Source organism: Aquila chrysaetos, chromosome 3 (assembly GCF_900496995.4).
Source record: "Aquila chrysaetos chrysaetos chromosome 3, bAquChr1.4, whole genome shotgun sequence".
Lineage (NCBI taxonomy): Eukaryota > Metazoa > Chordata > Aves > Accipitriformes > Accipitridae > Aquila > Aquila chrysaetos.
In genome coordinates this window covers 38,093,535-38,121,453 of record NC_044006.1, presented here as the reverse complement: position 1 = coordinate 38,121,453, position 27,919 = coordinate 38,093,535, and the positions used below count along the sequence as shown (strand labels likewise).

The 27,919-nt window shown below is 39.3% G+C and overlaps 1 protein-coding gene across 1 annotated transcript; it reads left to right on the top strand.

Annotated features, from left to right (window-relative positions):
* Positions 1-10,062: 10,062 nt before the first annotated feature.
* On the top strand, positions 10,063-27,901 carry RAB5A (RAB5A, member RAS oncogene family). The gene is made up of 6 exons (XM_030008400.2): positions 10,063-10,338; positions 16,532-16,783; positions 20,466-20,617; positions 21,601-21,723; positions 23,595-23,688; positions 26,707-27,901. Exons 2-6 carry the CDS (start codon positions 16,621-16,623, stop codon positions 26,820-26,822), a joined length of 648 nt encoding a protein of 215 aa, XP_029864260.1. The 5' UTR covers positions 10,063-10,338; positions 16,532-16,620; the 3' UTR covers positions 26,823-27,901.
* The last annotated feature ends 18 nt before the right edge of the window (positions 27,902-27,919 follow it).

Sequence of the window (27,919 nt, the reverse complement as noted above, 5' to 3'; positions counted from 1 at the left end):
GGCGGCATGGGGCCGCGCCGGCCGTTTACCCCACTCGCCTGGTAACGGCAGCGGGCGGCGCCACCGCGCCCCCTGGAGGCAGCGACGGGAGCGCTCGTGCGGGTCCGGCGGCGCGGCCGCCCTCACACCCCGCCCGCCATGACCTTCGCACCCAGCACCCGCCGTCCTCCCCCCTCACACCCCGCCCGCCATCTCCCTCGCACCCAGCACCCGCCGTCCTCCCCTCTCACACCCCGCCCGCCATGTCCCTCGCACCCAGCACCCGCCGTCCTCCCCCCTCACACCCCGCCCGCCATCTCCCTCGCACCCAGCACCCGCCGTCCTCCCCTCTCACACCCCGCCCGCCATGTCCCTCGCACCCCCTGGAGAAATCCAGCAAACAAAATGCACTCAGGCTATTTCATGTCCATCATGATCTAAGAAAATAATTAAGGTCCAACTGCAGAGGTAGTATGTTTCCTAGACCAATTACTAAAGTTCTTGAAAATCCACCAGCTTTCAGACGGGTGGATTGAGTTTTGTTTGGGTTGAAAGAAAGTCTTACATGGTCAAAAGTCTGATCAAACTTTAATTCTTTGATTATTCTAATAAAAAATACAGCCCCTTTCACAACTGTTGTCACATGTATAAACATATTAATAAAACATTTTGTACTGAGACTGTTCCTCTAGAGAAAACTGCAACTCCCGTCTACACAATGGCACAGAGGTGGCTGAGAGAAGCCTGTCAGCACTACCGATAGATCAGGGCACGTGAACGCTCTTACTGTTTGTCTTAAATGAGTCAACACATCGTATATCTAAACCACTGTATTTGCCTTTTAGAAACAGAGGCAGATTATTTCAGGAAAGCAGCGTGGGTAAGACTGAACAAGTTCCACCGCTGTTTAAAAGCCCCTCAGCTCTTACAAAGACTTTTACTCTCAGGTGACATTTAGTAAACTCTCCCCATCTTCCCAGCAAAACACCTAATTTAATCACACCCTGCTCCATTCTCTATAGACCTATGACGGCAAAACCAATTTTAGATACACATACAGACCTCAACTGTAATTAATTAACAAACATTACCAGCTGCTGCCATTTTATTCTCAGCTCTAACATTTGTTTGATAAGGATTTAAAATGAAGGAAGCTAAATTAAAATTTAATTCTCAGGACCCTTTCCCACAAATGCAAGATGAGAGGCTCGGGCAGCGATTGCTCTCTGGTGACCGGGCCACCAGGCAGTAGGGGTGCGTGACTACCTGCTCCGGCTGTCCGACACATCGACAGTACATGTCAGTACTATGATCAGCTAGCTTCTAGCACGTGTGGAAATAGCCCCATCTTCTTCAGGTAACATATATTATCGTCAGCTATTATCTAGCTGTGGCCGTGCTCGTGCCCTTTTTCAAACGTAGGTGTGTTTTTCTGCTGTAGACATGGCTGTACCACACCACTAATATAGAACATCCACGACCACTTGGGAATTAAAGAAGCTCTTGTAAATTCTTAACGTGTTCAGTTCATTTCATATTTCAATCATATTTGTTGTTACTGAAAGTTTAGAGTGCTCCTGCCAAATAAAGCAATAATTGTTGGTAGTTCAATACATAAAATAAAACGATTAGTTACGTCTTGCCTTGTGATCCATTCATCTGTCAGGTGCAATTTGTACCTAGTAAAGGCTAAACTATGATTTGAACAAAACAGCAGGTGTTAGAAATCAGAGATGAATTTGATCTGATTGAGAGGAGTAACTGGGTAAGGATAAAGCTGTCAGAACAAGAAGGAACTATTTATACAGAGGAAGAGCAAAGTATAGTATCGCAAAAATTATATGGTAATAGTAGGGCACAGGAAACTGGGACTTGAATTTTTATTCTTGTGTTTGTTGTATTTCTAGCTGGCTACCTGTGCTCAAGGTATTACCATTTATGTACATTCTGTTATTTCTTTTATTTTTACATTGTTTTTTTTCCCCAGTAGGTGGCCACACTTGCTAATTTAAAGAATCCACTCAGCCCCGATGGAGTGGGTTGTGTCAAAGGTAGAAAAATAGGACCTGGCCATGTAAACAGAATGCCTATTGCAGAAACAAGCAGAGCAGAAGTCCTCAGCCTTCTCTGTTTTGCGCCTCTGTTTTCTTCAGCAGAAATGTGGGTCCTTATAAATCAATTTGAAACCTACTAACAATAGACATGCTTCTCTTAACTATTTTTCACACATCTCTTAGAAGCAGATCCTAAACCCCCTCAGACCAAAAACCTGCTCTTAGAAATGCTCTCATTTGCTAGCCTCTTTGTGGAAGAGGGAGATGCCTCTTTGGCTGCTTTCCAGAAATGATGCATCCAGGTGCCAGAGAAAGCAGGAAAACATTTTTATCTGCAGGAGCTGCTTCTATTATAAATTACTGTGGATACTGTAGAAAACTAGCTAGTAACAAGGTAGAGAAAAGTACATCTCTTTCACCTCCTATACAGAAAAAACTCTACTATTAAGCTGTAAAAAATGCATCCATATTTTCACCTCCTATCAGAAAAAACCCACATTCTTAAAAATGTGAATCTTGAAGTCACAGAAATGAAACTCAAATAGTAGTGGATGTATTTGGAAAGATTTTTGCTTCATATACATTGCATTAAAAGTAGATAGGATTCAGCCTGGTAAAAGCCAGGCTAAGTGCATTCTCAGCATATTACGGCTGGATATACAATATGAGAAAGGGTAGTTGTCCTGGTTTCAGCTGGGATAGAGTTAATTTTCTTTCTGGTAGCTGGTATAGTGTTATCTCTTGGGTTCAGTATGAGAAGAACGTTGATAACACACTGATGTTTTCAGTTGTTGCTAATTTGTGTTTAGACTAAGTCCAGGATTTTTCAGCTTCTCATGCCCAGCCAGCAAGAAGGCTGGAGAGGCACAAGAAGTTGGGAGGGGACACAGCCAGGACAGCTGACCCAAGCTGGCCAAAGGGGTATTCCATACCATGTGATGTCATGCCCAGTATATAAACTGGGGGGAGTTGGGTGAGGAAGGATTGCTGCTCAGGAACTGACTGGGCATCGGGTGGTGAGCAATTGCATTGTGCATCACTTGTTTTGTATATTCCAATTCTTTTATTATTATTGTCATTTTAATATTGTTATTACTATCATTATTATTTTCTTCCTTTCTGTTCTATTAAACCGTTCTTATCTCAACCCACAAGTTTTACTTTTTTTTCCCCGATTCTCTCCCCCATCCCACTGGGTGGGGGGGAGTGAGTGAGCAGCTGTGTGGTGCTTAGTTACCAGCTGGGGTTAAACCACGACAGTAGTAAAAAGCTAGAGTTTCTTACCTCTATTTTCTAGGTGTTTTCCTAAGTTCATGGTGGAGATACAAAATATGAACTCAAAGTTCCATGTAGATGTCTCCAACAAAAGAGCTGCCCCTTCTCCCTATAATTCTGCTCATTCTAGGAATCAGTGTCATCTTCAGTGTGATTCCACAGAGATAAGAACAAAATATAAGGATGTTTTAGGGCTGTAACACATGTGTATGCTCCCGCAGATACTGATATTCTGAACATAAGGTCAACACAGCGCAGCCTAATTTTGCTAAACCAGCAACAGACGTAACGAGAGTGTTGCTAAGTTTCAACTGTTTGGTTCCATCTTTAAGATGGATAACAGCTTCTTCACATACAGTTCATGAAACGTAGATGTTACATTTATCAACTTCAGAAACTTTTAACCTGATTCACAACAATTCCACCATCAATGAAGCAATTTCAGAAATTATTTTAACCACAGTTTTGGTTATTTTTAATTACCCATTTAAAGGGAGAGTTGCTATTTAAGGGATCCGTTTGTGTCTCAGTATCCTCTGACTCTTCAGGGGCATGGGGAAGGGCCAGTGCGAAGCACATCCATATTTTCACCTCCTATCAGAAAAAACCCACATTCTTAAAAATGTGAATCTTGAAGTCACAGAAATGAAACTCAAATAGTAGTGGATGTATTTGGAAAGATTTTTGCTTCATATACATTGCATTAAAAGTAGATAGGATTCAGCCTGGTAAAAGCCAGGCTAAGTGCATTCTCAGCATATTACGGCTGGATATACAATATGAGAAAGGGTAGTTGTCCTGGTTTCAGCTGGGATAGAGTTAATTTTCTTTCTGGTAGCTGGTATAGTGTTATCTCTTGGGTTCAGTATGAGAAGAACGTTGATAACACACTGATGTTTTCAGTTGTTGCTAATTTGTGTTTAGACTAAGTCCAGGATTTTTCAGCTTCTCATGCCCAGCCAGCAAGAAGGCTGGAGAGGCACAAGAAGTTGGGAGGGGACACAGCCAGGACAGCTGACCCAAGCTGGCCAAAGGGGTATTCCATACCATGTGATGTCATGCCCAGTATATAAACTGGGGGGAGTTGGGTGAGGAAGGATTGCTGCTCAGGAACTGACTGGGCATCGGGTGGTGAGCAATTGCATTGTGCATCACTTGTTTTGTATATTCCAATTCTTTTATTATTATTGTCATTTTAATATTGTTATTACTATCATTATTATTTTCTTCCTTTCTGTTCTATTAAACCGTTCTTATCTCAACCCACAAGTTTTACTTTTTTTTCCCCGATTCTCTCCCCCATCCCACTGGGTGGGGGGGAGTGAGTGAGCAGCTGTGTGGTGCTTAGTTACCAGCTGGGGTTAAACCACGACAGTAGTAAAAAGCTAGAGTTTCTTACCTCTATTTTCTAGGTGTTTTCCTAAGTTCATGGTGGAGATACAAAATATGAACTCAAAGTTCCATGTAGATGTCTCCAACAAAAGAGCTGCCCCTTCTCCCTATAATTCTGCTCATTCTAGGAATCAGTGTCATCTTCATTCTCAGATTGAAAGTTAGTTGGTGTGCAGGAAGAATATTTCTAGGTAGGAAGGATCTGTAAATTTTAAAGATAAGCTGATGAATTAACAAAAAAAATTGAACTCCATTTTAGAAAAAAAACCAAAACTTTCTTGAATTCAGCATGAATTTGTCATCTCCTATGTTAAAAAATCAGATGTCTAGAGAAATCTGTTTGGGAAAAAGTTGAACAAAACATTCCATTCTACAGCAGTACTTTTTTACTTAACAGTACTCGTCATTTGAAAGTTACCACTATTTGCTGACATCCAATTCCCACAATATAGTGCCTTTTTCTGTCTTGTTCAGGCTAAAACAGAGGAATGGAAACTGACTAAAACCCTGCATTTTACTTTCTTTATGAAGCACAAAGACCCCATGTTCTGCAACACAGTTCTCATTCTGACTATGGTGCTGGCATAGATGGCAGTCAAAGCACTAAGTTTGTATATTCCTTAAGGTCTCTGAAGGCCAGAGAACCTGATGTAAAATGCTGCAAATTTTGTGAAACTGTTGAAGGACGTTAGCTATGCTGATACACTTTGCTGTTGTTACTGCCTGGCTACTTTCATGGTTTTATTCAACTCACTCACGGATGGAAAATGACTGCTTTCTATGTGCTGCACATGTTCTATATGCTATGATATGACCCAACCAATGGATGTACAGAGAAAATGTACACAAGCAGAGATAGAAGAAAGACCGAAAAAAGTATATTATAGCCGATGGACACATAAAAACAAATCTGGGAAGTTCGAACAGAATAAAGAGATTCTGCACATCCTCTAAAGACAACTTTCATTTATTATTACACATCTAGAGTCAGATTTAAACACAAAAAGACTGAAGAGGCCATATTATTAAACTCTGCAGAGAAATGCTAGAATATATAGAAATCCATCTGGTGAAATCATGATCCACTAACATAAATTTTTTTTGTTAATGTCATCCAACACAATTTCACTTTTGGTATTTGATGTACGACCCAAGATGACATAAAATATGAAAACATGATCACTGACAGGGCTATCCGGGTGATTTCAGAGCTTTTCTTAAAACAGCTATTTGTCCAGACTACAACAGAAGAAACTCATCTTCACCACTAACATTCAGAGAGACCTGTCAAGCCCAAAATACAATAACTGGAACTCAGTCATTTGATTACTGCCGCACACTCTCCTGCCTCTATTTTGCACATTCACAGTGTATCTTTACTGTCTACTAACCTCGTATGTCAGCATCAACCAGCTATGAACAATTTGGGAGTTTCGCAAAGCAAGAGAGACATACTATAGCTCTGTGTTGTGGCCAGGGAGTTAGTTAGCCGGTAGGAACCTCATGGCCGTAACACACACTTTCTATCCACACACCAGCATTGTAGCTCTGCTGTTGTAGTATCCAAGTGTCAGCGTGCATCCATCACACAATCCAAAACATGGACTGCCTATATCCTTGACAGACAAAAAGCATGTGAGATTTGCATTCTAGCAAAACTGCATTGCTAGCAATTTCAGCAAAATGGCCTACTGCAACATATCTTAAGTCTGCTCAAAGGATTTTGAAGAGAAAAATTCTCTAATCTCTCATGTGAAAGTAATACATTCTTTATCACTTTTGCCCCCTTTTTATTAGTGCAAGTATATCACATGAATATAATTCCTGCATCAAAAATCCCATTCAGCCTTGAATTTCAGATACATTTGCTAATCTGAACGATTACTCTGATTTTAGAAAGTATTTATTTATTTATTTTAGAAGTATAGAATATCTGATCCCTACATATGGAATGTTACAGTTCTTTTCTGAACGTTGCTGCATTGTGTTTTGTATTTTCTCTCATTCTTCTTGTGTAAACTGAGCGTGTGGTTTCACATTACACCTAACCAAATTTCACTGCCAAACAAGACGGTCGTTCTTGGGTCTTTGTCTTCTCTAAACTCATACTGCTTTACTCTCATCTGCAACAGATCTAGTCAGTCTGCAGCCACAGATGAGCTGGCTCAGTCAGCTGAGCCACTGCAAACCCATGTTTTTTAGTGAATAATTTTTGCATGACATCAGTGGTTGATCCAATTCACCCTGCAGCTATAGGGTATCACAACCTACTCAAGAGGTGTAAGCTTGCAGTTGGAAACAGAAATGGACTAGGATCACACCTTCCATCAGTGGCTCTTTATTTGAGTAGATCGAGTGAAACATGAAATGCCAGGTATGACATGAGCATTTAATCTCTAAATTGAATTTAAGTTCAAGTCATTCTAAAGCTTCACAGTGTAGTATTTTCATTTTTTTTTAATCCAAAACTGTCCATGTATGGACTGGGTCTGGCGAGGATGGAGCTAATTTTCTTCATAGCAGCCTGTATAGTGATGTCGTTTGGATTTGTGACTAAAACAGTGTTGATAACGCAGCAATACTTCAGCTACTGCTGAACAGTGCTTGCACAGGGTCAAGGGTTTCTCATTTTCCTCACTTTGTCATTGTCCCCACCCAGAGGGTATGCTGGGAGTGGGCAAGAAACTTGGGAGGGGAACACAGCCAGGACAGCTGAGCCAAATTGATAAAAGGGATATCCCATATCACATAGCATCATACTCAGCAATAAAAATTGCAGGTAGAGGAAAAAGGAGCTGGCTTCCAAGACGGCTGCTGCTTGGAGACTGGTTGGACATTGGTCTGTTTGTGGGAGGTAGTGAGTGATTTCCTTCATATTGCCTTTCCCCCCTCCTCTTTCCTTCATCTATTAAACTGTCTTTATCTTGACCCACAAGTTTTCTTGCTTTTGTTCTTCCTATTCTATTCTCTGTCCCGTGGCAGGGAGGCGAGTGAGTGAGAGAGCAAGCAACTGAGCAGCTGCCAGGTTGGTTGGATGCTGGCTGGTGCTTGGATGTATGCTCATCATGTATATAGTAAAAACCACCTGTTTATCAGGATTCTGATGTTTTGCTCAGCAAATCCTGCAGTCCAGCTGAACATACTGAAAACAGTCAGAGGGTTACGGCAAATAAGCAGTGCATTAGGGCAGGATTACCTGATTTAAGGGGCAACTCCTACAAATATTCTCAAAAGAAATTTTTACTGTAACCTTCAGCAAACTCACAGCTCGGAAAACTTGCATACTTTCAAACACATTTCTCTGGAGCTAATCTGGCATTCTACATCACTGGTGAACTCAAAGTCTTTTTCACTTTCTTAAAGTTATATATTGGCCTTACAAAAAGCATTTATGTATGTGATTAACTTTTATTTAGTAAAGCAGAACGGAGACCAATCTGCTAACAAGGGAAAAGTACATGGAAAAGAAGAACTGAAGAAGATGAAAAGAAAAAGAACAGTCAGGTTTTATTCCATTCACTTCAGTAATTTTTAAAGTATTGATATGTCCATACTAGGGAAGGGGAAAAAAGACGAAAAAAAAGGAAAACACAAAAAGAGACAAATATGAAATTTGTTGATTTCCCTCTCATTCTACAAGGCCATCGGCTATAGTATTTTACAAGTAGTGAGATATTTCTAAAGCAGCACTAAAGAGTGGAGACTATTAAAAAAAAAGAAAAAGGCTGTGACATGATTGATTATACCTTTCTTTCTGTTATTGGCATACTCTTAAAGTAGCAGCAACAGGCGAAGATAAACCTGCATTGGCAAGAGGACTGACTGGACAACTAACACTAAAGTCATATATTTTATGAATGAATGCCATAATGGAGCCTCAGCTCTGGTATAACACTGGCCATTGGCTTTCCCTACCTTAGTTTTTGCTTCAGTTAAATACATGTGGTTGAACTAAAGCATGTTTTGAGAAGGCAGCAACACTGAATCTTGATTCAGTATTTCCAGGGACGGAGTATCTAAACAATCTCCATTAAATTGTACCAATGATTAAACACCATTATTGATAAACTTATTAAATGTCTTACCAGTTCTGTTATTTCCTTCAAATGCCAACTATTAGACCTTGTTAAATCTGCTAGATTGAAGACAGACAAAACATCACTGTTTTGTTTCCTATACAGCCCTCTTACACTCTGTGACCAACTGATCCTTACCCTACTCTTACAAGGTCAGCAGATGTTCACACCTTCCAGCATGAGGCAAGTTTTCCAGTCTTTTCGCCATTCTTAAAGGCCATCCCTGAATTATCCTCAAATTTTTCAGCATTCTTCCTCAGTTATTGACATAAAACCAGACACACAGGACCACAAAGACTTCATAAAATACACCCATAATACAGAGAATGCATGATGTTTGTCCAACAATCTCTAGAGCAAGGTGTTACTTAATATTTGCATGTATTGTCAGATTGTCTGTATCCACCTACTAAGCCTTCACGACTTGTTCTGTTAGCAACCTGTTCTCTTTAAGTTTTAGCACTCTCCCAATAATGAGCCCGTCTCTAAGGCTTTTTCAGTGGTTGTTCAATTTCAAAAAAAAGGCTAGGCAAATTCCCAACTGTAATTCAGATTTTCCTGCGTAGTTCCTTCTTTCAACTCATTTGACTAATGGCTTTGGAATCTGGTTCTTTTAAAGGATTAAAGCAGGCCTTTTCTGTGTGGCACCCAGCTTCCATCCCTGGCACCGCCGTGGCCTCCTCAGGCTGTGCTGCACCGGCAGTCCCTAGAGGACAGGCACGGGAGATGCTTGGTGGCTCCCAGAGACCCTTCTCCTCGGCGTCGAGGAGAAGCGGGAGGTACGGGACACCCAGCGGGTCAAACGGACGAGGCTCCCACCCCACTGACCGGCCACCTCTGCAGCGACTACTCTCTCCTCGGGACTTGCCCGGCTACAAAACACAGGCAGCGAACCTGGGCGGGGGGAACACACCCCTCCCCTCCCTCCCTCCGGCCCCGCATCGCGCCTGTGCTCCATCCGGCGGCGGCGGCGGCGACGCGGGGCCCGGGTACCGCGGTCCGGCCGGGACGCCCAACCCGCCTCGCGCCTCTCCCAGAGGCCTCCGCGCGGGCTGGCACGTGGCGATTGTTGCGGGGAGGGGAGAAGGTATGGAAGGGTTTCCAGCCCCCGCGTTGCCATGGTAACGGCCGCTTTCCCCCCCCCCCGGGGGGGGGCGGGAAGAGGAAACAAAAGGAGGAGGAGAAGGTGGGGAAGAAAGGGAGTCACGTGATGCGCAGGCGAACCGGAAGCGCATGCCGCGTGCGGACCGTGACGTGGCGGCGGCGGCGGAAGTACGTGCGTCCGTCCGTCCGTGTGTGTGTGTGTGTGTGTGTTTTGGTCGGGGCAGAGGCGGCGGCGGAAGTCGGCGGCGGGCTGGGTGAGGCACGGCTGCGCCCCCGCCCCCCGCCCCCACCCCTCTCCCGCGCCCCGCCGAGGAGCCGCCTCCCCTCTTCCCCCTCCTCCGCCCACCCTGCCCCGGCTCACCCGCCAGCCCCGACGGACGGACGGACGTCGCTGCGCCGCCGCCGCCCGGCTCCCCCTACTCCCCCTACCCCGCGCGCGGCCGCCGCGGCCCGGCCAGGTGAGGAGGCGGAGGCGGGGCGGGGGGGCCCGGCGGCGGCGGCGGCGGCGGTGAGGTGGGGGGGGGGGGGAAGGGAGGGGGGCGTCGTCTCTTCGGGCTCCTGCCGGCGGCCGCCGCTCTGGGGGGCGCCGCCGCCACCTGCGGAAACACTGGGCCGTGGTGCGGGCTGCCGAGGTGGGCAGCTCGGCGTGCGGGGCGGGGAGGCTGGTCTCTCCCTTCCCGTCTCAAAATGGCGCCCCCGATTTTCCCACTTCCCCTTATTCCTGTGCCTGGAAGGGAGCCGCGGGGGAGGGGAGGTGGTGGTGACGGCGGCGGCGGGGGTTGGAGGGGCTGGGCCCGGGACTGCGGCGAGGAGAGAGCGGGGATCCTTCCCTGCCTGCGGGCTCTCCTGCAGTGAGTTACCGCTGTCTGGGTCCAGGTACAAGGGCAGGGTTGCTCCCTTCGAGTTGCTTGTGAGGTGTGGAAGGGGAGGTTGGGTGATGGGTCCCTCGCTTTCCCTTTCACTTGCGGCCGGAGGAGGGACGCTGAATAAGGTGGGAAGTAAAATACTCTGACAACACGTCGCCATCCGGGGGATCACGACGGGCCTAGTACACTGGGTATGCTCTACGTAAGACTTAATTGGAACTAGACATAAAGCTAGAGTATGGTGGAGGAATAAACCTATGCCCTCTTATGTTTCAGAGGAGAGCTGAATTGTTTAAAAACTATCAAAATGTTCCAAACAATGGGTCATGAAAGGCTACTACTCTCTCAGCATTTTCGATTTTTTAATTTTTTTTTTTCTACTTTATGCCTTTTTCAGAGCCAGGGGATAGAAAAGAGAGGCTGAACAGCTAATTAAGCAGCTGAAACTAATCAGCTTCTTCCATGTAAAGTTCATTCTGAGTAAAAAGCATGGCATTTTTGTTTTTTCCAATGTGGTAGTGACTTTTCAGAGTTGCAGGCAGGCTAGATTGCATGTGTGTATTGTTACTCTGTAATAAGAAATGTCAGGAAAAAGGTAGATGTTGGCTGAAGTGAGGTGGCTAGAGACAATGACAGTACAGTCATCATTACTTATATTTCCTGTATGATAAATCAGTTTATCTGAAAGCAATTGGTACTATACATCATTCATGTGAGCTTATGAGATTATTATCTTTAATTGGAAGGATATGATTTTTTTGCAGTGACTGTGTTGATTCACTTGTTTAACTTACTGTCTCATTATGTTTCAATATAAACTGGCTTATATGTGACAAGCGTTTTGACAGTTGTACATATCACTGTCTTGAAAGCTGCAGTAAGATGCCACGCTAACTCTGCCAAACCTGGAAGGGAAAAACAAAAAACTGGTTAGCAGGAGTGCCTAATAAATAAGGCTTTTTAAAACATTCAAGATAGTCCAGTATAAACAAATTTAAAGTAGATAATGGTTGCAGCCTCAGCGTTGTATAATCTGTCTCTGTTCATGGAGTGTGAAAAAGTTTATTAGAAATTACTACAGTAGTAAGCGTGTTCATGGTAGGAAATGCTGTCATTTGCCCTGAAATGTAAAAGTGGTGGAATGTTCGAGTTTTAAATATATTGTGAATTTTTGTTGTGGTCTTTATATTTGATAATGCACTCTAATCACATTCACTGTAGGAACAGTGTTAGCTGTCTTAATCTCTTCAGTAGGCTGGCTTTTGTCACTAGTGTTATTTTGATACTTCTGTATTAGCTTTCTTGTAGTTTAAAATAGGCACTGATCTGAATGCTTACATGACTGAACTATGCCGTTAAATTGTGATTTTGTAGGTATTGGCTAGGACTGTTGGTATTTTGTACGCAGACTCAAACATAGTAAAATTTGTGTGGTGACCTATTAAAATACTTACGACTCTTCTCTTTCATAAATAAAACTCATTAACAAAGATTATTTAGCAGCATATGAATTTCTCTTCTAGAGTGATGAGAATACCCAACATCTGGTAAATTACTTGGTAGGATTAACTGGAGTACTTTCCTAATCATGTGCTCCAAACTTTGTTGTTCTGGCTTCTCAGCATGGAGCTGCTGTGCTTTTGGGGCTCTTCACGAGAACAGTGAAAGTTCCTACTTACTAGAAGGACCTATGTATCTGCAGTGCCCAAGACTGCAAAATGGGCCTTGCTTTTTAATACATGATGGAGTTCTCACATTAAACTCCATAAAAGTAAGAAAATCTTCCTCATTCTTACCCTTGTGAAGCCATCCATCTAAGAAACTTCCATAGTGTTTTCCTCAGAAGATTTTTATATAAGTAATTCCATTACATAACTTCCATACGTATCAGTTTAAGAGCTTGGTTTAAGTCCAACAGTTGTGTACTTGCTTTTGTGTAGATGAATGAAAATGTCTTACCAAGGTTTTCTTTCTTCACACGTTACAAACATATTGAATACAAAGTCTGCTTAGCATACAAAAATGGGGGGGGGGGGATGTTAGCGGGTCTTTTCCTAGAAATTTTCACCAAAGCTAAGGGTAAAAAAATAGGTATGGCTGCTAAGCACTTGAAGTAAGTGTTTGGAATTGTCTTGAAAGTGATTTGCCAAAAAAGACTTGAATTTGCAGTGTGTGTGTAGGGTACTGAATGTAGTATTCTGCTTTTCTGTGGTGGGGTTTTTTTTAGTTCTCAAGGCTAGTATTTTACAGGTGACTTAAGGAACTGGAGAATGAATGTGATCTGACACTTGGAGAATGCACGGGGTCTGTAGCATTGAAATCTGCTTTTAAATCCTTGTGAGGCCCTATGTTCAGCACACAAATGTGAAAAGAACAGGCCAAAAACATTCTGTAATGGCTATGTCAAACTGTAGTACTGCTTCTCTTCAGATTAAGAAAATCTGTTCATTATTTTTTGTGTTTGTTTGCTGCCTTGTTGTGAACTTACTGAACAGTTTCAATGTCATATGAAATTTCAAAAGGTGGTGATTTCAATATACACTTATAGGTGTTAGTGACTTTTTTAATATATCAAAACACTCTATCAGGTTTTTCAGTCTTGCATATTTTTTTTATCCTGAGCTGTTAAAAAGTGGGTGGTATGACTGTAGTAGGTTTTATTATTAAGTTATTAGATATATTGATGTGGCTATTGAATGAATGATGTTTGAAGTATCTTTCTGGGACTTGCTGGTCTTCCTCTCAGGTAGTGTGATCTCTTGTCATCTTGACAGCTAGTTACTTTTGTATGTGGTATCTGAGTGTCTAGAATGATTTGGGGAGGGGGGATGTTGTAAGTGTGTGTTTACACCTGTGTTTACACTACACCTGTAGTTTTACAGCTTCTGTAGCTTGGGCATCTACAAAAATTGAATTAGGTAGGTATTTTTCTTGACAACCTGTTTCAGCTTTGGGTTCTGAAGGAGTTTTTCAAGGGATAGTAATTACTATTTTGTAGGCGATATAAATCTGAATAACTAAAAGCTGTAAATGGCTGGTTGAAACAAATAAGATATTATGTGAGTTAAATCAGTCTTGCCTGTTTTTCTATCGTGCCTCCTTTTGCTCTCAATATGGGAGACAGCAAGTGAAAAAGTAGTCATAGCGAGTAACCAGTGTCGTGGGTTGATTTCCTTACTGTGTGTCATCTAGAAGTCACTTGCTCCAAAGAGTACTAACTCACATGGTCATTGGGTATAGTCCTTGAGTCTTTGTTGATGCTGCAGAGTGTAGAAAAACATGGGAGGAATTAAGATTAAAGGGTTTTAAATTATATCGTGGTTATCCGAACACACTAGAATGCTATAGCAAACAGGTGTATTTCATTTTAAAACAGAAATAACTTAATTGTCTTCATTAGTTTTCCAAAGGAAAATATAAACAAATGGCTAACCGTATTTTGAGCTACCTATATTTTGGCTATGCCTTGCTTCTTTCTCTCTTATAGTATAATTAGGGAGAGATTAACTGTTGTCACTGATCCATTTTTATCCAAATTGCTCCACAACTTCTGAGGCGTATTTCAGCAGCACCTGTGGGGGGAAGAGTCTTGCCTGAGAACCGATACACCAGCTGTGCATGAATTGTTTTATGTTGTAAGGATGAAAGGTCTGGTACTTTCAAAATAACTGGATCCATTACTATATTCTAAAATATTCAACCAAAATTAATTTAATGAGTAAGAATTTTAGTATGTAGTTATCATGATACTTGATAATAATGGTGGTTGGATATGCAGGGGCTTTTTTGCTTCAGAGAAACATTCTTTCACTGTAGTATACTTTCACGTGTTTGTAAGAACATATGTCTAAAATTTGATATTGATTAGATCATGTGCAATTAAAAAAAAAATCTGTTGATTTAAGAATATCATAATAGTCAAACAGGACACAAACTCAGGACAGACAGGGATGAATACAAGCTTGGAATATCCTGCCTGGAAGAAGCTAAATTATTTTGAGAGGTATGGGAAAATGAGCAACATGAGCACATAGGAGTGCCTTTAAGATGTTGAAAATATTTTTTTCTAAGACCTATATTCAAGTTCTGTTTACACTGAGAAATAATATACCAGTTTTTCAACTGTTACGTTAGTGAATAAATAATGCTAAGATTTCTTTCTCGTTTATTGCATAGAAATTAGTTTGTAAGGGAGTATCTTAGTGGAGGATGGGATTCTGCTAGGGTGCTAGAAGCACTTTCCAGAAAAGAAGATTCTTCGGGACTTGTGTTGAGTTTACAAAAGGGAGAGTTAGGAAGGAGAATGAAGGATTAGTGTCTGAGCTAGGTGTGTAGCAAACTGGAATGCTCAAGTGCCTGATATGTGCTAAGTGGTTTGAAATGGGAAGATGGCTAAAGACTATTGCTTGGTTTAAAATGTTGTTGCCTTACCATAAGGAAGAAGGAGCAAGAAATGGTTTGAAAGTAGTAAGTTTGCTTACCTTTTTGCAACATATGTATTAAAGCCATTTTCTGCAGTAGGAGAACATGCTCTAAACTAACTTGCTTGCATTCTAGATGCTAGGAAAGCTGTATCCCCACAAAGTGTGCACAATTCAAGTAATCAACTGGAGTAGGACAAATTTATAAACTGGTTTTTATTTTGGTTTGGGGTTTTTTGTTTTGGTTTGGATTTTTTTGGTAGCAGAAATACAGAAGCAGGTGTTTCTCTCGCTGATAGCTGAGTGACCATTACTTAGGCATATTTCCAATGGGCTCACTTGGAATTTTGTTTTGGGAACTGGGAGGAAAGGGAATACAGAAAATTATTATGCCAGTCTTTCATACATCAATGCCTAGCTGCAAAAAGATTTAATATCTACTGTGAAGTGTGTAAAAACATAAATCTTAGGCTCAGAAGTGATATCAGCAGAGTCTAAAGGCTTCCCTGTCCATATGAATAAATATCGTGATTTTTTTTTTTTAAGGAGTTTGAAAGAAGAGTAGGTAGACTAAGGAATACACTGTTCATACTTGTTGTTAATGAAGATCTCTGTTGTGAATATTGATCTGCTAGCATGTGTGTTAGTATTGGAAGTAGCAATTTATCATCATCTGATAGTTCTCTGGTGTCTTGCCCAAAGGGATCTGGAATTCTTACTGGTCAAGACAATCCATTTTTCTACATATGGAAGGCTTTGTGGTTTTGCTTCTTAAAGTACAATTGTTAACTGGAGAATGTATTAGTGATTTGTACGTCAAGATCTTCTGTACTTTTATTTAAGGAAATTGCATTTGATGTACATGATAGAAGTGAATTGATGAAGTATACTTGCAAAGAACTTGATGCGGTGATTGAGTTTTCCCAATTTGCTCAATTTTTTAGCATCCTTTAGTGGTGCTGACTTTGGAATATTGCTTAGCAATAGCAAAATTATGGAAAAAATATTATTTCTTGTAATTTGATATTTTACCAATAATGTGAAAGTCTGAATCCGTTGTGTTGTACTTCAATCTTGATATGTTAAGAAATAAGAGACTGAAGTCTTGCAATAAGAAACATAATTGGGTTTTGATGTCCAAATTTGAAGCTTTAATAGGAAGAGTAGGTACTGAAGGATAACTGGTTCATTTGTCATAGATTTTGTCTATAGTTGACATCTTAACAGTGATGGTAGCTGTACTCTGGACTATTGACTTTAGTAAATATTAGGACAAGTTATATGTAATCCATGTTGCATTAGTGAATAAGATTTTTCTTACTTGTTTTGTAAATCTAATACCACCCACTGTCTTTCACGAACAGGTTGTTAACTGGCAGAAGCACCACTGAGATCTGAATCCTGGAACTTGGTTTCAAGAGCTTGAAAAAAAGGACTTCTTTCTAATTTGGGCATGGCTAATCGAGGAGCAACAAGACCCAATGGGCCAAATGCTGGAAATAAAATTTGCCAGTTCAAACTAGTACTTCTAGGAGAGTCTGCAGTTGGCAAATCAAGTTTGGTGCTTCGTTTTGTAAAAGGACAGTTTCATGAGTTTCAAGAAAGTACGATTGGAGGTGAGAAAATTATCCTGTTAATTTGTTTCATGTTGAGTTTGTTGTCCTTGCCCTTGACAACCTTGAATGTAATGGCACTTCTAGAATGGGTTATTGACAGCAAGGATCAAATCTGAGCCCTATGTCTCTAATTGAGAACTATAACTTTCTAAGCTAGAAGTTGTAGTTGGCACAAGGCTGTAGCAAACATCCATGTCAAGTGGAGAAAGCAAACATGTGCTTGAACTGCATAGTTTTGAAAACTGGGCTTGATGTTACATTTTGTTTGTGGGTGGATGTGTGGCTATTTTAATTGTGCTGTATGCTTAATGCACGAAATAACTGCTTAATAAGAATTAAGAACTTAGTTTCTATGAAAACAAAGTGCTGCATTATCAGAAAAGGTTGTGTTGTCATTTATGCATCCTGGCTTTGCTTTTGATTTGGGAGAACTTGCTACATTTCTGGATATACCTTTCTTTGTTAGTAATCACAGAATTTAATGTGCTGGTTTTACATTTTGTGACTTCAAACAGAACAGGTGCTGGCTACTAGAATTAAAAAAAAAAAAAATCTGTTTAACTGTGAACAGATTTTTATCCCACCCCCACCCCCCTGACAGATTTCTTCTGTTATATTGTATGTTGAAGTTGCTTGTTCTTTGAGCTGTATTCGTCCTTGGATAAATTTAGACTTATCCTAAAACTACCCAACGGCATACAGACTTAAACAAATATATGGATTGATAAATATTCTCCAATAGTCCCTGTTGCTGCTTGCATGAATCAGTCTGTTTCATTGTAGTATTTATGTGAAGCTCTTTCTGTGGTCTGGTGTGTGTCTTAGCACATGAACAGTTGTTGAAATGTAAACAATCTACAAAGCTTACAAAAATCAATACAAGCTGAATTTCATTGCATCATTTTTTTTTACCCTATTTCTAACTGTTACATGTATTTATTTTGTGTCTGTCAGCATAAATGGAGAACCACTTTTTTCCTCCTTTAGCAGTCTTACTAATGCTTGCTTTTGGCTTTGTGTGTTTTATAATGGCTTTAGGATAAGTGTTAGTGTGAAAGGTTTCTCTATTATCTCATACAGCTATGTGGTAATATGATCTATAGTGAACTAACTTCCCAATATCAACGTGGTTTTTAGTTAAAAAAACACTGTTAAAATGAAGTGAAATTCATTGTTCAATTTCAGTGATCTCCAATTCATTTAACCTCCTTTTTGTTTTTTCTTGTTTTAGTGTCTGGCTAGAACCAGGGATAACCCACACCCTGTTACACTGTTTAAAATCTATACAAAGGTTAAACAAGAGCTTAAGTTCACGTTCTGATATATAGAGTTTAATGTAATCTCTGTATTAACTTGCATCTCTTCTCTATAAAATAGAAACAAGGAAATGCCATATAATACAACTGAGAGATATGAAATGTAGCAATGCTGTGATTCAGAAAAAGTTTTCCATAGAGAAAGCTGTCTAACTCTGTAGCTTGTAGTTGTCTAAAGCATAATTTTCTTTGTATACAGAAGGGCCTTTTAACAAAGAGAGGCTTATGTGCATTGTGAATCTGAATAAAAACATCTGAAAGACAGTGCAGTTAAAGGCAGACATGTTGGATGGTGGTGGTGTGTTTGATAACTAGACTTTGCCACTTCAGACTAGTGTAGCAATGCCTGTTATTTGCTTAAGACAAAAGTATGGCTGTTAAGGATGATAGGCTTTCAGATAATTAACACAGCTGATTAATTGTCAATTACTATGGCCTTGCAAGATAGAAGAAAGTTACCTTGTTTGCAGAAGCAAAATGCCACAGGCATTTTGTGGTGGTTGAAGTGTACTTTCAACAAAAACAAGAGGATGTCATAGAATAAAACCCTTGTTTTAATTCTCTTCCTGAGTACATCCCTTCATTTATGGAGTGTAGGTACATTCTTCTGTTGAAGAGAATAATGTCTGTAAGAACTTCAAATTCCACTTGTTTAACATCTTGTCTCTGCCTTGGAGAAATAGAAAGTTGAGCTGGTTGTGAGGAGGTGGCCCTTAGTCTGATGCAGGATGTATGTTTTGGGTTTTTTTTATTTTGGTTCTGGGCTGCTTAGGGAGCTACCAAGAGGACCCTGTTTTACCAGTGCTTGGATATTTAGCATTTAGAGAGATTTATGGTGCTTTAACATTGGAACATCAAAGCCTTTACCTTCTCCAACCTGCCTGCTCATCTGTGATGGATGCTAATACCCCTGAAACAGGAACACTTGACCACTTAACTAGTCAGCTTCTGTATGGTAGTTACGGTGTCCTTTATAAAGCAAGATTGACTTGCTTTTGGTTTACTGTAATAAGTTGAGTTGAAAGTTGCAGCAGTTTTGGAATGATTCATAAGCTATGATGTCTTGGAGTCTGTGGGACAGGGTAACATCCCAGCTATGCAAGGGTTATGGGTCAGTGCCTCTTCAGACATTTGATTTAAATCGGCCACAGTCTGGCAGTATGCTTAGTGATGAGAGACCCCAGTTCAGCCAACTAGGGGGCTTCCCTTAGTGTTTCATCAAGCAGAAGGTCTTAAAATATTTTTTGTTGTTGTTTGTTTGTGGAAGGAGCAAGGGCAAGCCAGTCCACAGTATTTCACTGTATGGCTGGAAAAACAACTCCAAGCATTTATGCTGGATTGCTCAAACTTTCATCTAAATTCTTGGAATTATTGCATTTTCTGTTGTATATGTACTATAACTGGGCAAACAAAGCAGATAATCAAGACAGCCTGTCAGACCACTGTAATAGCTGTGTGCTTATTTTTAAACTTCTAAAGCTAAGGTAGAAAAGATGGCTGAGTTAAAACTCAAAGGGTTAAGGGAACCCAGTACAAGGAAATCTTGCTTTTCAGTGTTTTTTTTCCCCAAGAAATACTTGAGATTCTAGCTTAGTTTTGTAATATGGGTTTCTATATTGTGTGGGTACTCACCTCCCTATTTCTAATATGTACCTTAATCTGAATGGAAAATCTTTACTAGGAGTAACTGTTTGAAGTCTTGGAATAAGTGACTTACTGTTTTCTGTAATTAGAAGACCATGGTTTATGGTAATGCATTCAGCTGTAGTGGCAATGGATGCAAGTTTCCCTGAAACTGCAGGCTGTCAAAATTATGCTGAAATCAATTCTTGAGATCACTTGCAAAGTCAAAAATATGGCTGCTTTAAGAACAAGAACTTTTGGGAAGTGATTCTTTCTTCCATATCCATTAGCTAATGTGGAGTTGTCAGGAGCTGAAAATCAAGGCTTTAAAATACTATTCAAGTAATGTAAATGTGTAGAACTGTAAATATCTGAACTGTTGGATTATAGCATGATGGGATGCTGTTACTGGTACTCTGTATAGTCTGTTGAAGCAGGAAGAAGTGTTTCTAGAAGACTTGAGAAGGCTTGTGGTTACTACTAAAAAAGAAGGGGGGGGGGTGGATTCTTTCCAATTATTGCTTTGTTATGTCCTTAACTTGAGGAAAGACTGGTTGTTTAAATAACTGTTCTGTGTTGATCAGAGTTATGGTCTATCAGCTAATGCTTGCTTCAAACCTGCTATATTTTAATAATAGGCTTGAATTGTTTATGGAAATATTTGCATCCCTGTGAACATAATTTTATAAGAATATAGAGATACAAGCAGACTTCTGGTTTCAGCACCTCTATCTTTTTTGTAGCTGCTTTTCTAACCCAGACTGTATGTCTTGACGATACAACGGTAAAATTTGAAATCTGGGATACTGCTGGGCAAGAGCGGTACCACAGTTTAGCACCCATGTACTACAGAGGAGCGCAAGCAGCTATAGTGGTATACGACATCACAAATGAGGTAAGTACTATATTAGGGAGGCACAAGGGGGATTTGGAAGTTAGCAGTCTTGCATCAATCTTTCCTTAATTTTTCTCACTGATTTGTGTGAATCAATTCATTGTTTCGTAGAATCAGAGAATGGTTTGCATTGGAAGGGTCCTTTAAAGGTCATCTAGTCCAACCCCCCTGCCATGGGCAGTGACATCTTTCACTGGATCAGGTTGCTTATTTCATATTGGACTATGTAATGTTAAATTGTGTCTGTAAACCTTTCTTGCCAAAAGACCATTTCTAGGGGTTTTTTTATTGTATTAAAGAGAGAAAGAAAGCAAATTCTGTTGTGGAAGTGTTTCAAACCCACCTTTAAATCAATTTACCAGAATTGAGGTGTTACTCTCACCACATTCGTGGTGGCACTTTATTTCTGATTGTGAAACACATTATTTTTAATATTATTGCAAGTTACAGGTAAGGATTGGAAAGGCAGCACAAGCCATTGAGACCAAACCCTAAGGTTATGTGATTTCTTTTTATTTGAACTTAGATCAGATAAGCTTCACTTGTTTTTGGTAAAATGAGACTTAAAAACCAAAACCCTCAAAAAAACCAGAAACCCTGTACCATAATGAACAGTGCTCAGTAATTAGAAAGTGTTTCGAGACCCTTTCAATATAGCTGTTCATAAACTTGATTCTTCTAGAAGAGAAATTAAAATTCCTGTTTTCTCTCTCAACCACTTCTCTTTCCTTACTCTGTCAACATAAAGATCTTCCTATCTTTACTTACTTTTTCAGCATTATCCCAACTAAGCACATTTGAGAACTAAGGTAGGAATGTTTCGTTCTAAAAAGCTCAGTTGGTAAGTTGGAGTGTGCCTTTGGACAAAGGTAGCAGCCTTGCATTGGTCTTTTGCTTGAAGTATAGATAACAGAGATTGGGATAATAGGTGAGTACAAAAGGATGACAAAACTCAAGTTGCATCATTTTGCAATCATTAACAGGAATCCTTTGCCAGAGCGAAAAATTGGGTCAAAGAACTTCAGCGACAAGCAAGTCCTAACATTGTAATAGCTTTAGCAGGAAACAAAGCTGATCTAGCTAACAAAAGAGCTGTGGATTTCCAGGTATGTACATAATTTCTGTATATTTCTTGAAATAGAAAGTAAATAAACATAGGAGGAGCTTATATGCATAGCCTAGCTGGTTCTTATAGAGATCATGTTGTTAAATGTAAATGTCAGCTGAAACTAATTAAATTATACATGCTACTGAAAAAATCTATTTCTGTACAAGTGATATGTAGCAATAGACTTTTTTGAAGAATTAAGTTTGACTTTGAGGAATAACTAATTTATTTGCATATTTGTAAGGCTAATTGCAGTTCTGTTCTTTGGTGTGGCCTCTTGTCTTCTACCCAAAATTACCCGTAACTAGAGTTTCAATGGGTGAGCTAGTAGTAGTTCTCAGTGCAAACCATTCTCTCTGACTTGTCAGCAGGAGAATTTTGATTATCATATGATACAAAGCTGACTGATGTGCTTAAGTTGCTTAGGCCATACTGTTGAAGCAGTGTGCAAGTTTTAATAGTGGTTTTCATGGCATTCTTTTTAGTTTAGTGGATGTATCTGTGCTCTCGCTGCTATATTTTATCTTCTAGAAAGTTTAACCAAGGCATCAGAAAACAGCTGCCAAAGCATGTAAAACTTACTGCAGGTGGTTCTGGTCCATTCATGATTGATTGAATTTGAATTAAGATCATATTTATTAGTCATTAATTCTCTTAATGGTTTTAATCGGTATTTGGTGTCACTGTGTGAGATACTGCTGTGTATAGTAATGAATCCTTTTGTAACTGTAGGAGTCGGACTATGAAGGTTAGCAGTGTGTTTTAGGTATTTTTCTGCCAGAATTCAACAATGCGGTTTTCTAATTTTGTACTTACGTGTCAATGGTAACATAAAGCTGTGTGACAGAAGACCTTTGTGCTTTGTAAAAAATTGTGGTATTTCACAAAAATTTCATACATGTGTGCAATCAAAAACTTAATCAAATTTAATTACCAAAGTAGAAATACCATTACTACTTTTTGTACAATTACAACCTTAATATTTTTCAAATGTTCGTTCTTTTGTTAATGTGGATTTATGGGCTCCTCACAGGCTTGACAATCCTTTCTCATGGCAAAGCACATTTTAGATGTCTAGGTATTTGTTCATATGTTATTTCAGATATAGTTACATAGATACTAGCAGATGTCACTTAAATGAATATAGAATGCTGTAGATTATTTTTTTCATCATAGGTATTCTGTAGTTTGGCTTTTTGCAGATTTCCTATTGAATGCAATGGCAGTTACACAAGTATAAGCTGGGGATTGTCAGCTGAATTGGCTAACAGGAAGTGGCAAAAATAGGAAACTTCTTTTAAACAGTGTATTTCAGATCAAAATTCAGCCTGAAAAAGGAGATAATGTGGCAAGATACTTAATACTGTATTTGTTTTATAATTGTGAATTTCTGTCAGGATAATGAAACTGTTCTGATACATCTGCCTCAATGATTGAAAGATTCAAGATAGTTCACAAACTGCCTTCTTTCCAGGGTAATAATAGACTTTCTGACATTTGATGGCACTTTCTGGAGCTTATTTGTTCTTGCTATCACAGCTAGTGTTCTCGATCAGGGTTGACTTTTTAATAAATATTTTTATTTATTATTTAGTTTTGTCTGAGATTTTTCCATCTGGATATTTTTAAGATGAGTAGGGATTTTTAAGATTGCAGTTCTAAATGTGTAACTGCATGATGGAATTGTAACTTCTTCATAGCTGATGAATAACACATTGTCACATGGCTGTCTAAACAAACTTTCTTTCTTTCAAAATGGTATAGAAATTGTTCCTTAGTAGCAATAAAAGTATAATGTGTAATGATTATGTGATTTTTTTTTTTAATTTTTTTTTTAATCAAGTAATGCATTCTTATGTTAACTTTCAGGAAGCACAGGCTTATGCAGATGACAACAGCTTATTGTTCATGGAGACGTCTGCCAAAACATCTATGAATGTAAATGAAATATTCATGGCAATTGGTGAGTTTATGAACAAACTGAGAATTTAAGGGAATTGTTTTCAGGAGATACATACCATCACAATCTTCCTAACCCAAGATCTTTTGTTTTTCACCTGAATTATTTCTGGCAGTGAAGTTTCCTTAGGCCCTTTCAGATCCTTTTTGATGTTCAGAAGTCAGATAAACTTACTTGAAGCACAGTTGCACAGGTCTTCAGTCAAGCACCAAAACACTTCGGTTAACTTGGAATAGCTAAGCTAGGTCACTCTTGAAGTCTGTCAGCAAGCTCCGTGTACCTGTTTTGATTCCATGATGAAAACTTGCACTGCTTTAAGTTCAAGCAAAATTAGGCTTTAGTTGTTACATACAAAAAAACACCTTTCCCATGGTATAGGTAACTATGAAAAGCTTTACACAGCTTTTCTTAATTGTAAGATGTACTTGACATTTTTTAATCAAATTAGTGTAAGAATGTAAGTGAAAGTGTATACATGTGTGCCTTTTGATGGTATGTTGTTTGCAGCAGATTCCACACTGCCTTGGATAGGTGCAGAACCTGCAATAATGTACCTCTTATGAGACAGCTGTAATTGAAGCTGGAAACATTTCAAAATGGCAGAATGATAATAGGCTTGCTTAAAAAAAAAAAAGTCAAGTATTCATTTTAGTCTAAGCAAAATATTTGCTAAATACACTTTTGTGTTAAAATTTTGCTTGAATTCCAAATGCAGCTATCTGAAATCTGGAAGTTGTGCCAAAGATGACAATGTGCGCTTAAATTCAATGTCCAAGTATAAGTAAAGGACACTTCATGTGAAAAGTAAATTTACTAATACATTTTTAGGCCTAACGTCATCTTAGGGATTTCTGTAAAGATGCTAACATGTAATAGTAAGTATAAATTACTAAGAAATTTCGTGAATTCCATTGATAGACACAAAATTATATTTCATTGTTAATAAAATTTTGAAAGTGAAGGAAAAAGAAAGCATGTGTTTTTAGGCTGGTCACCAACCTATTTAGTAATAACCTTAATCACAGTAGTGGCTCTGCTACTGGGGTTTAGTAATGTATACTGTCAAATAACCTTATTAAATCTGTTTCATGTTTTGCACTACAGTGACCTCTCCATCCAACTTCTTTTTGTGAAAAATAGCATTGCTATCAAAATTAAATGTTTCTAAAGAGCTCTTATCTTCTGCTTTCCAAATCAGTAAAGCAGAAAGTAATTTGTGGGATGGTTCAAACTTTGAGCAGATGCAAGTTAAATTATCACTATAGCAACACTTTATAACAAGTACTTGCTTCATATTAACTATAAATACTTGGGGAGGGGGGGGAACAACACATAACTGTATGAGTAGAAAGTATATTTTTCTCATCAATGCTCTAGATAGGCCTGCATTTAATGGTACAGAAATGCTCAGTTACACTGTTCTGGTGAAATTTAAAAATTAATTTGTCTAAAGATGCAGTTTGCATGTTGTTTAAAAAAAAAAAGAAAATTAATCCCCAAAATCTGATAGGTTTTTTGGTAATTTGTTATATCCACAATAGTTCTTACCTCTCCATATTTTAATGAAGTATACAAAGTAAACTTGAGAAAACAATGCCCAGTCAGTACCTAGGTATTTTGTCTGCAAGGTTGGTTGTCCATGTGAGTATTCTTTCACATTGATGAGCGAAATTCAGCTTTGTCAGTGCATCAGAACAAGATCTGTGCAGCAGTGGACCCTGAAAGGAAATCTTGACGAGGCTATAAGGATTGCATGGAACTTGGAATGGCCTTTCGCACAACACGGATGCAGTTCTTAGGACCGTGTGTAAATATGGTCTTCAAAAATGGGAGAAAAAGAAAAATGAGAACATGGACAGAATTGAGGGATGCAAACTACAGCTGCTTGTAAATTGACTGCTTCAGAGCTCATTCAGAGCTTCCAGTTAAAAAAAAATCATGTTAATTTGCAGTTCTAGAATGTATCTAGAATCCAAAACAACAGTGCTCTGAGAGCATTTTTCTACTGGTGCTTTGTCCCTTTGTACTGTCTCAATAGCTTAATACCATGTCAACTCTTGGGTTCTATCACAGAATCGTAGAACAGCCAAAGTTGGAAAGGACCTCAAGAGATGGTCTGGTCTAACCTTTTGTGGGAAAGGGAGCCTAGATGAGATTACCTAGCAGCCTGAGATTATCTAGCATCACAACACATCTTGTTGATGTGTACTCTGCTGGGTTTCTGGCTGTTATACTTGCATTTCATTCCTTTTAGGAAAAAAGCTGGTCAAAGTAATTACTTTGGAATTGAAGCATGCAGCCAAACTGTAGAACAGGGATGGTTGTTGGGTCCTGGTAACATGGGCAAGATGGCCCCATGGAAGTCCTTTTACATAGAACTTAGCATTCTCTCCATCAGAATATTGCTAAGATGAGCTACTGCTCAGAAGGGTAACATTTGTCACCCTTACCTTTCACGTCAGGACTGAGGAGGTACCCTGGAGCTACAAGGACAACAAAGAAATTATCACTGTCAATTGACTCGTAAGAGCTGGAGAGAAGAGAGAGCTTGCAAAAAAGAGGAGACTTGATCTAGTGCTGAGGGCTACTTTATATGTTGTATGCAAAAACTTACTCTGGCTAGATAGCTGGGCAGTAGTTTGACCCATTTCTTTCTGTGTTTTGTGCCTTTTCAGTCTTTCTGTATCTTTTAGCACTAACATCCTGATCTTAAAGCCTCTTCTGTGTAGGTGGATTCCCACAAGAGCCATCATTTACTGGCATAGCATACCAGTGCAGATAAATTTTACTGCTCAAGTTGCTAATGCATTTCACTCTTGAAAATCATAGATAAGGTAGTTAATCATTAAGAAGTTAAGTGTCTTAACTTCTTTTATTACCAACACACTGAATCAAATCAGATTTTATAGTGATTATATTCATATGCTTATAGAGTAATAAAGTGTTGACTGTTTGTGTACTCAGGTGATTTAATCTTAGTACAATCTCAGTTTTAACTCTTATTTCTTGTTGATTTTATAGCAAAAAAATTGCCCAAGAATGAGCCACAGAATGCAGGAGCGAACTCTGCCAGAGGAAGAGGAGTAGACCTTACTGAACCCACACAACCACCCAAGAGTCAATGTTGTAGTAACTAAAACATCAATTGCTTTAAACTGTTCTGAATATTCTTCTGCTTCCTAACTGTTAATAACCATGGAATTGGAGTGCTTAACCTGGCCCAGTACAGCTTCCAAACAGCGAAGAGACTTACAATAGTCAAGTTCATGATACAGATTTTTCTTTTGACCTAAAATTTTAACATGCATGTATCCACCACTGGCTATAATGTTTCAGCAGTAGAGGAGAGATGGAATCGGAATAAACTTCCTTCAGTTGAAAGGTTTTAAAAATCACTTACCATTAGGGGTGTAGAAGAACTACTTTCCATGGACCTAATTGGCCAGTTCCTGTAGCCTCAATACTGATTACTGTTATAATAAATAGAGTTGGGACTTTTCATAATTCTCAATTGTGCTTTAAAACCTTTTTAGAAACAGGGTCTAAAAATTACTTATACTTATTCACAGTATTGATGCAACCAGTTGTTTCTGCAGGTATCTACTGTTTAGTTATACATTCCATAGTTAATAATTTAATTACAAATAATACTTGCATTAACAATTTTAAGACCCCTATGCTTGCAGGAAAGTGGAGTTTTAGTTGGTACACTGTATGTAAATTATATCAACCCAGTTAGTTATCTAAAGGAATTAGTGATAAATCAAGCTTAACTTCATTTCTAATCTGTTCAGAGGGTACAGACCAGTAAATTCAACTTTACAACTTAGGATCTTTTTCTTTTTTCCTCTACAAACTGTAAGAGCTCTTCAAGTAAAACCACAACAAACTTGGTGTCTGTGACTTCTTTCTTGTTTTTGATCATTGCTGGCCATTACAGTTTATGTTTTTCCCCTAAGGAAAAAAATAGTGCACTAACGATTATGTACATCCATCTTGATTTTAAATTTGGATATTAATGTACTGTAAATAGGTACTCTGCATTGTAGTCTACATTTGTTTAATACTTTCTGTAATATTTAAGAGTTGCTTAAAGGTATACAGAATGTACAGTTACTTAAAGCTAACTTTTTTTCCTCTCTAATCAAAAGGGGTTCTAAGTTCTTCCTTTATGGCTAGAACAGTAATAAATGATGCTCCTGTATCTGTAACATAAGTACTGCTGTCTGTCAGT

Bases quoted from the DNA above. Each gene is read 5' to 3' on its own strand.
- RAB5A (XM_030008400.2), top strand. From the start codon at position 16,621: ATGGCTAATCGAGGAGCAACAAGACCCAATGGGCCAAATGCTGGAAAT. The intron at 20,618-21,600 runs GTAAGTACTATA...AATCATTAACAG, and splicing joins TATACGACATCACAAATGAG to GAATCCTTTGCCAGAGCGAA. The intron at 21,724-23,594 runs GTATGTACATAA...GTTAACTTTCAG, and splicing joins AAAGAGCTGTGGATTTCCAG to GAAGCACAGGCTTATGCAGA.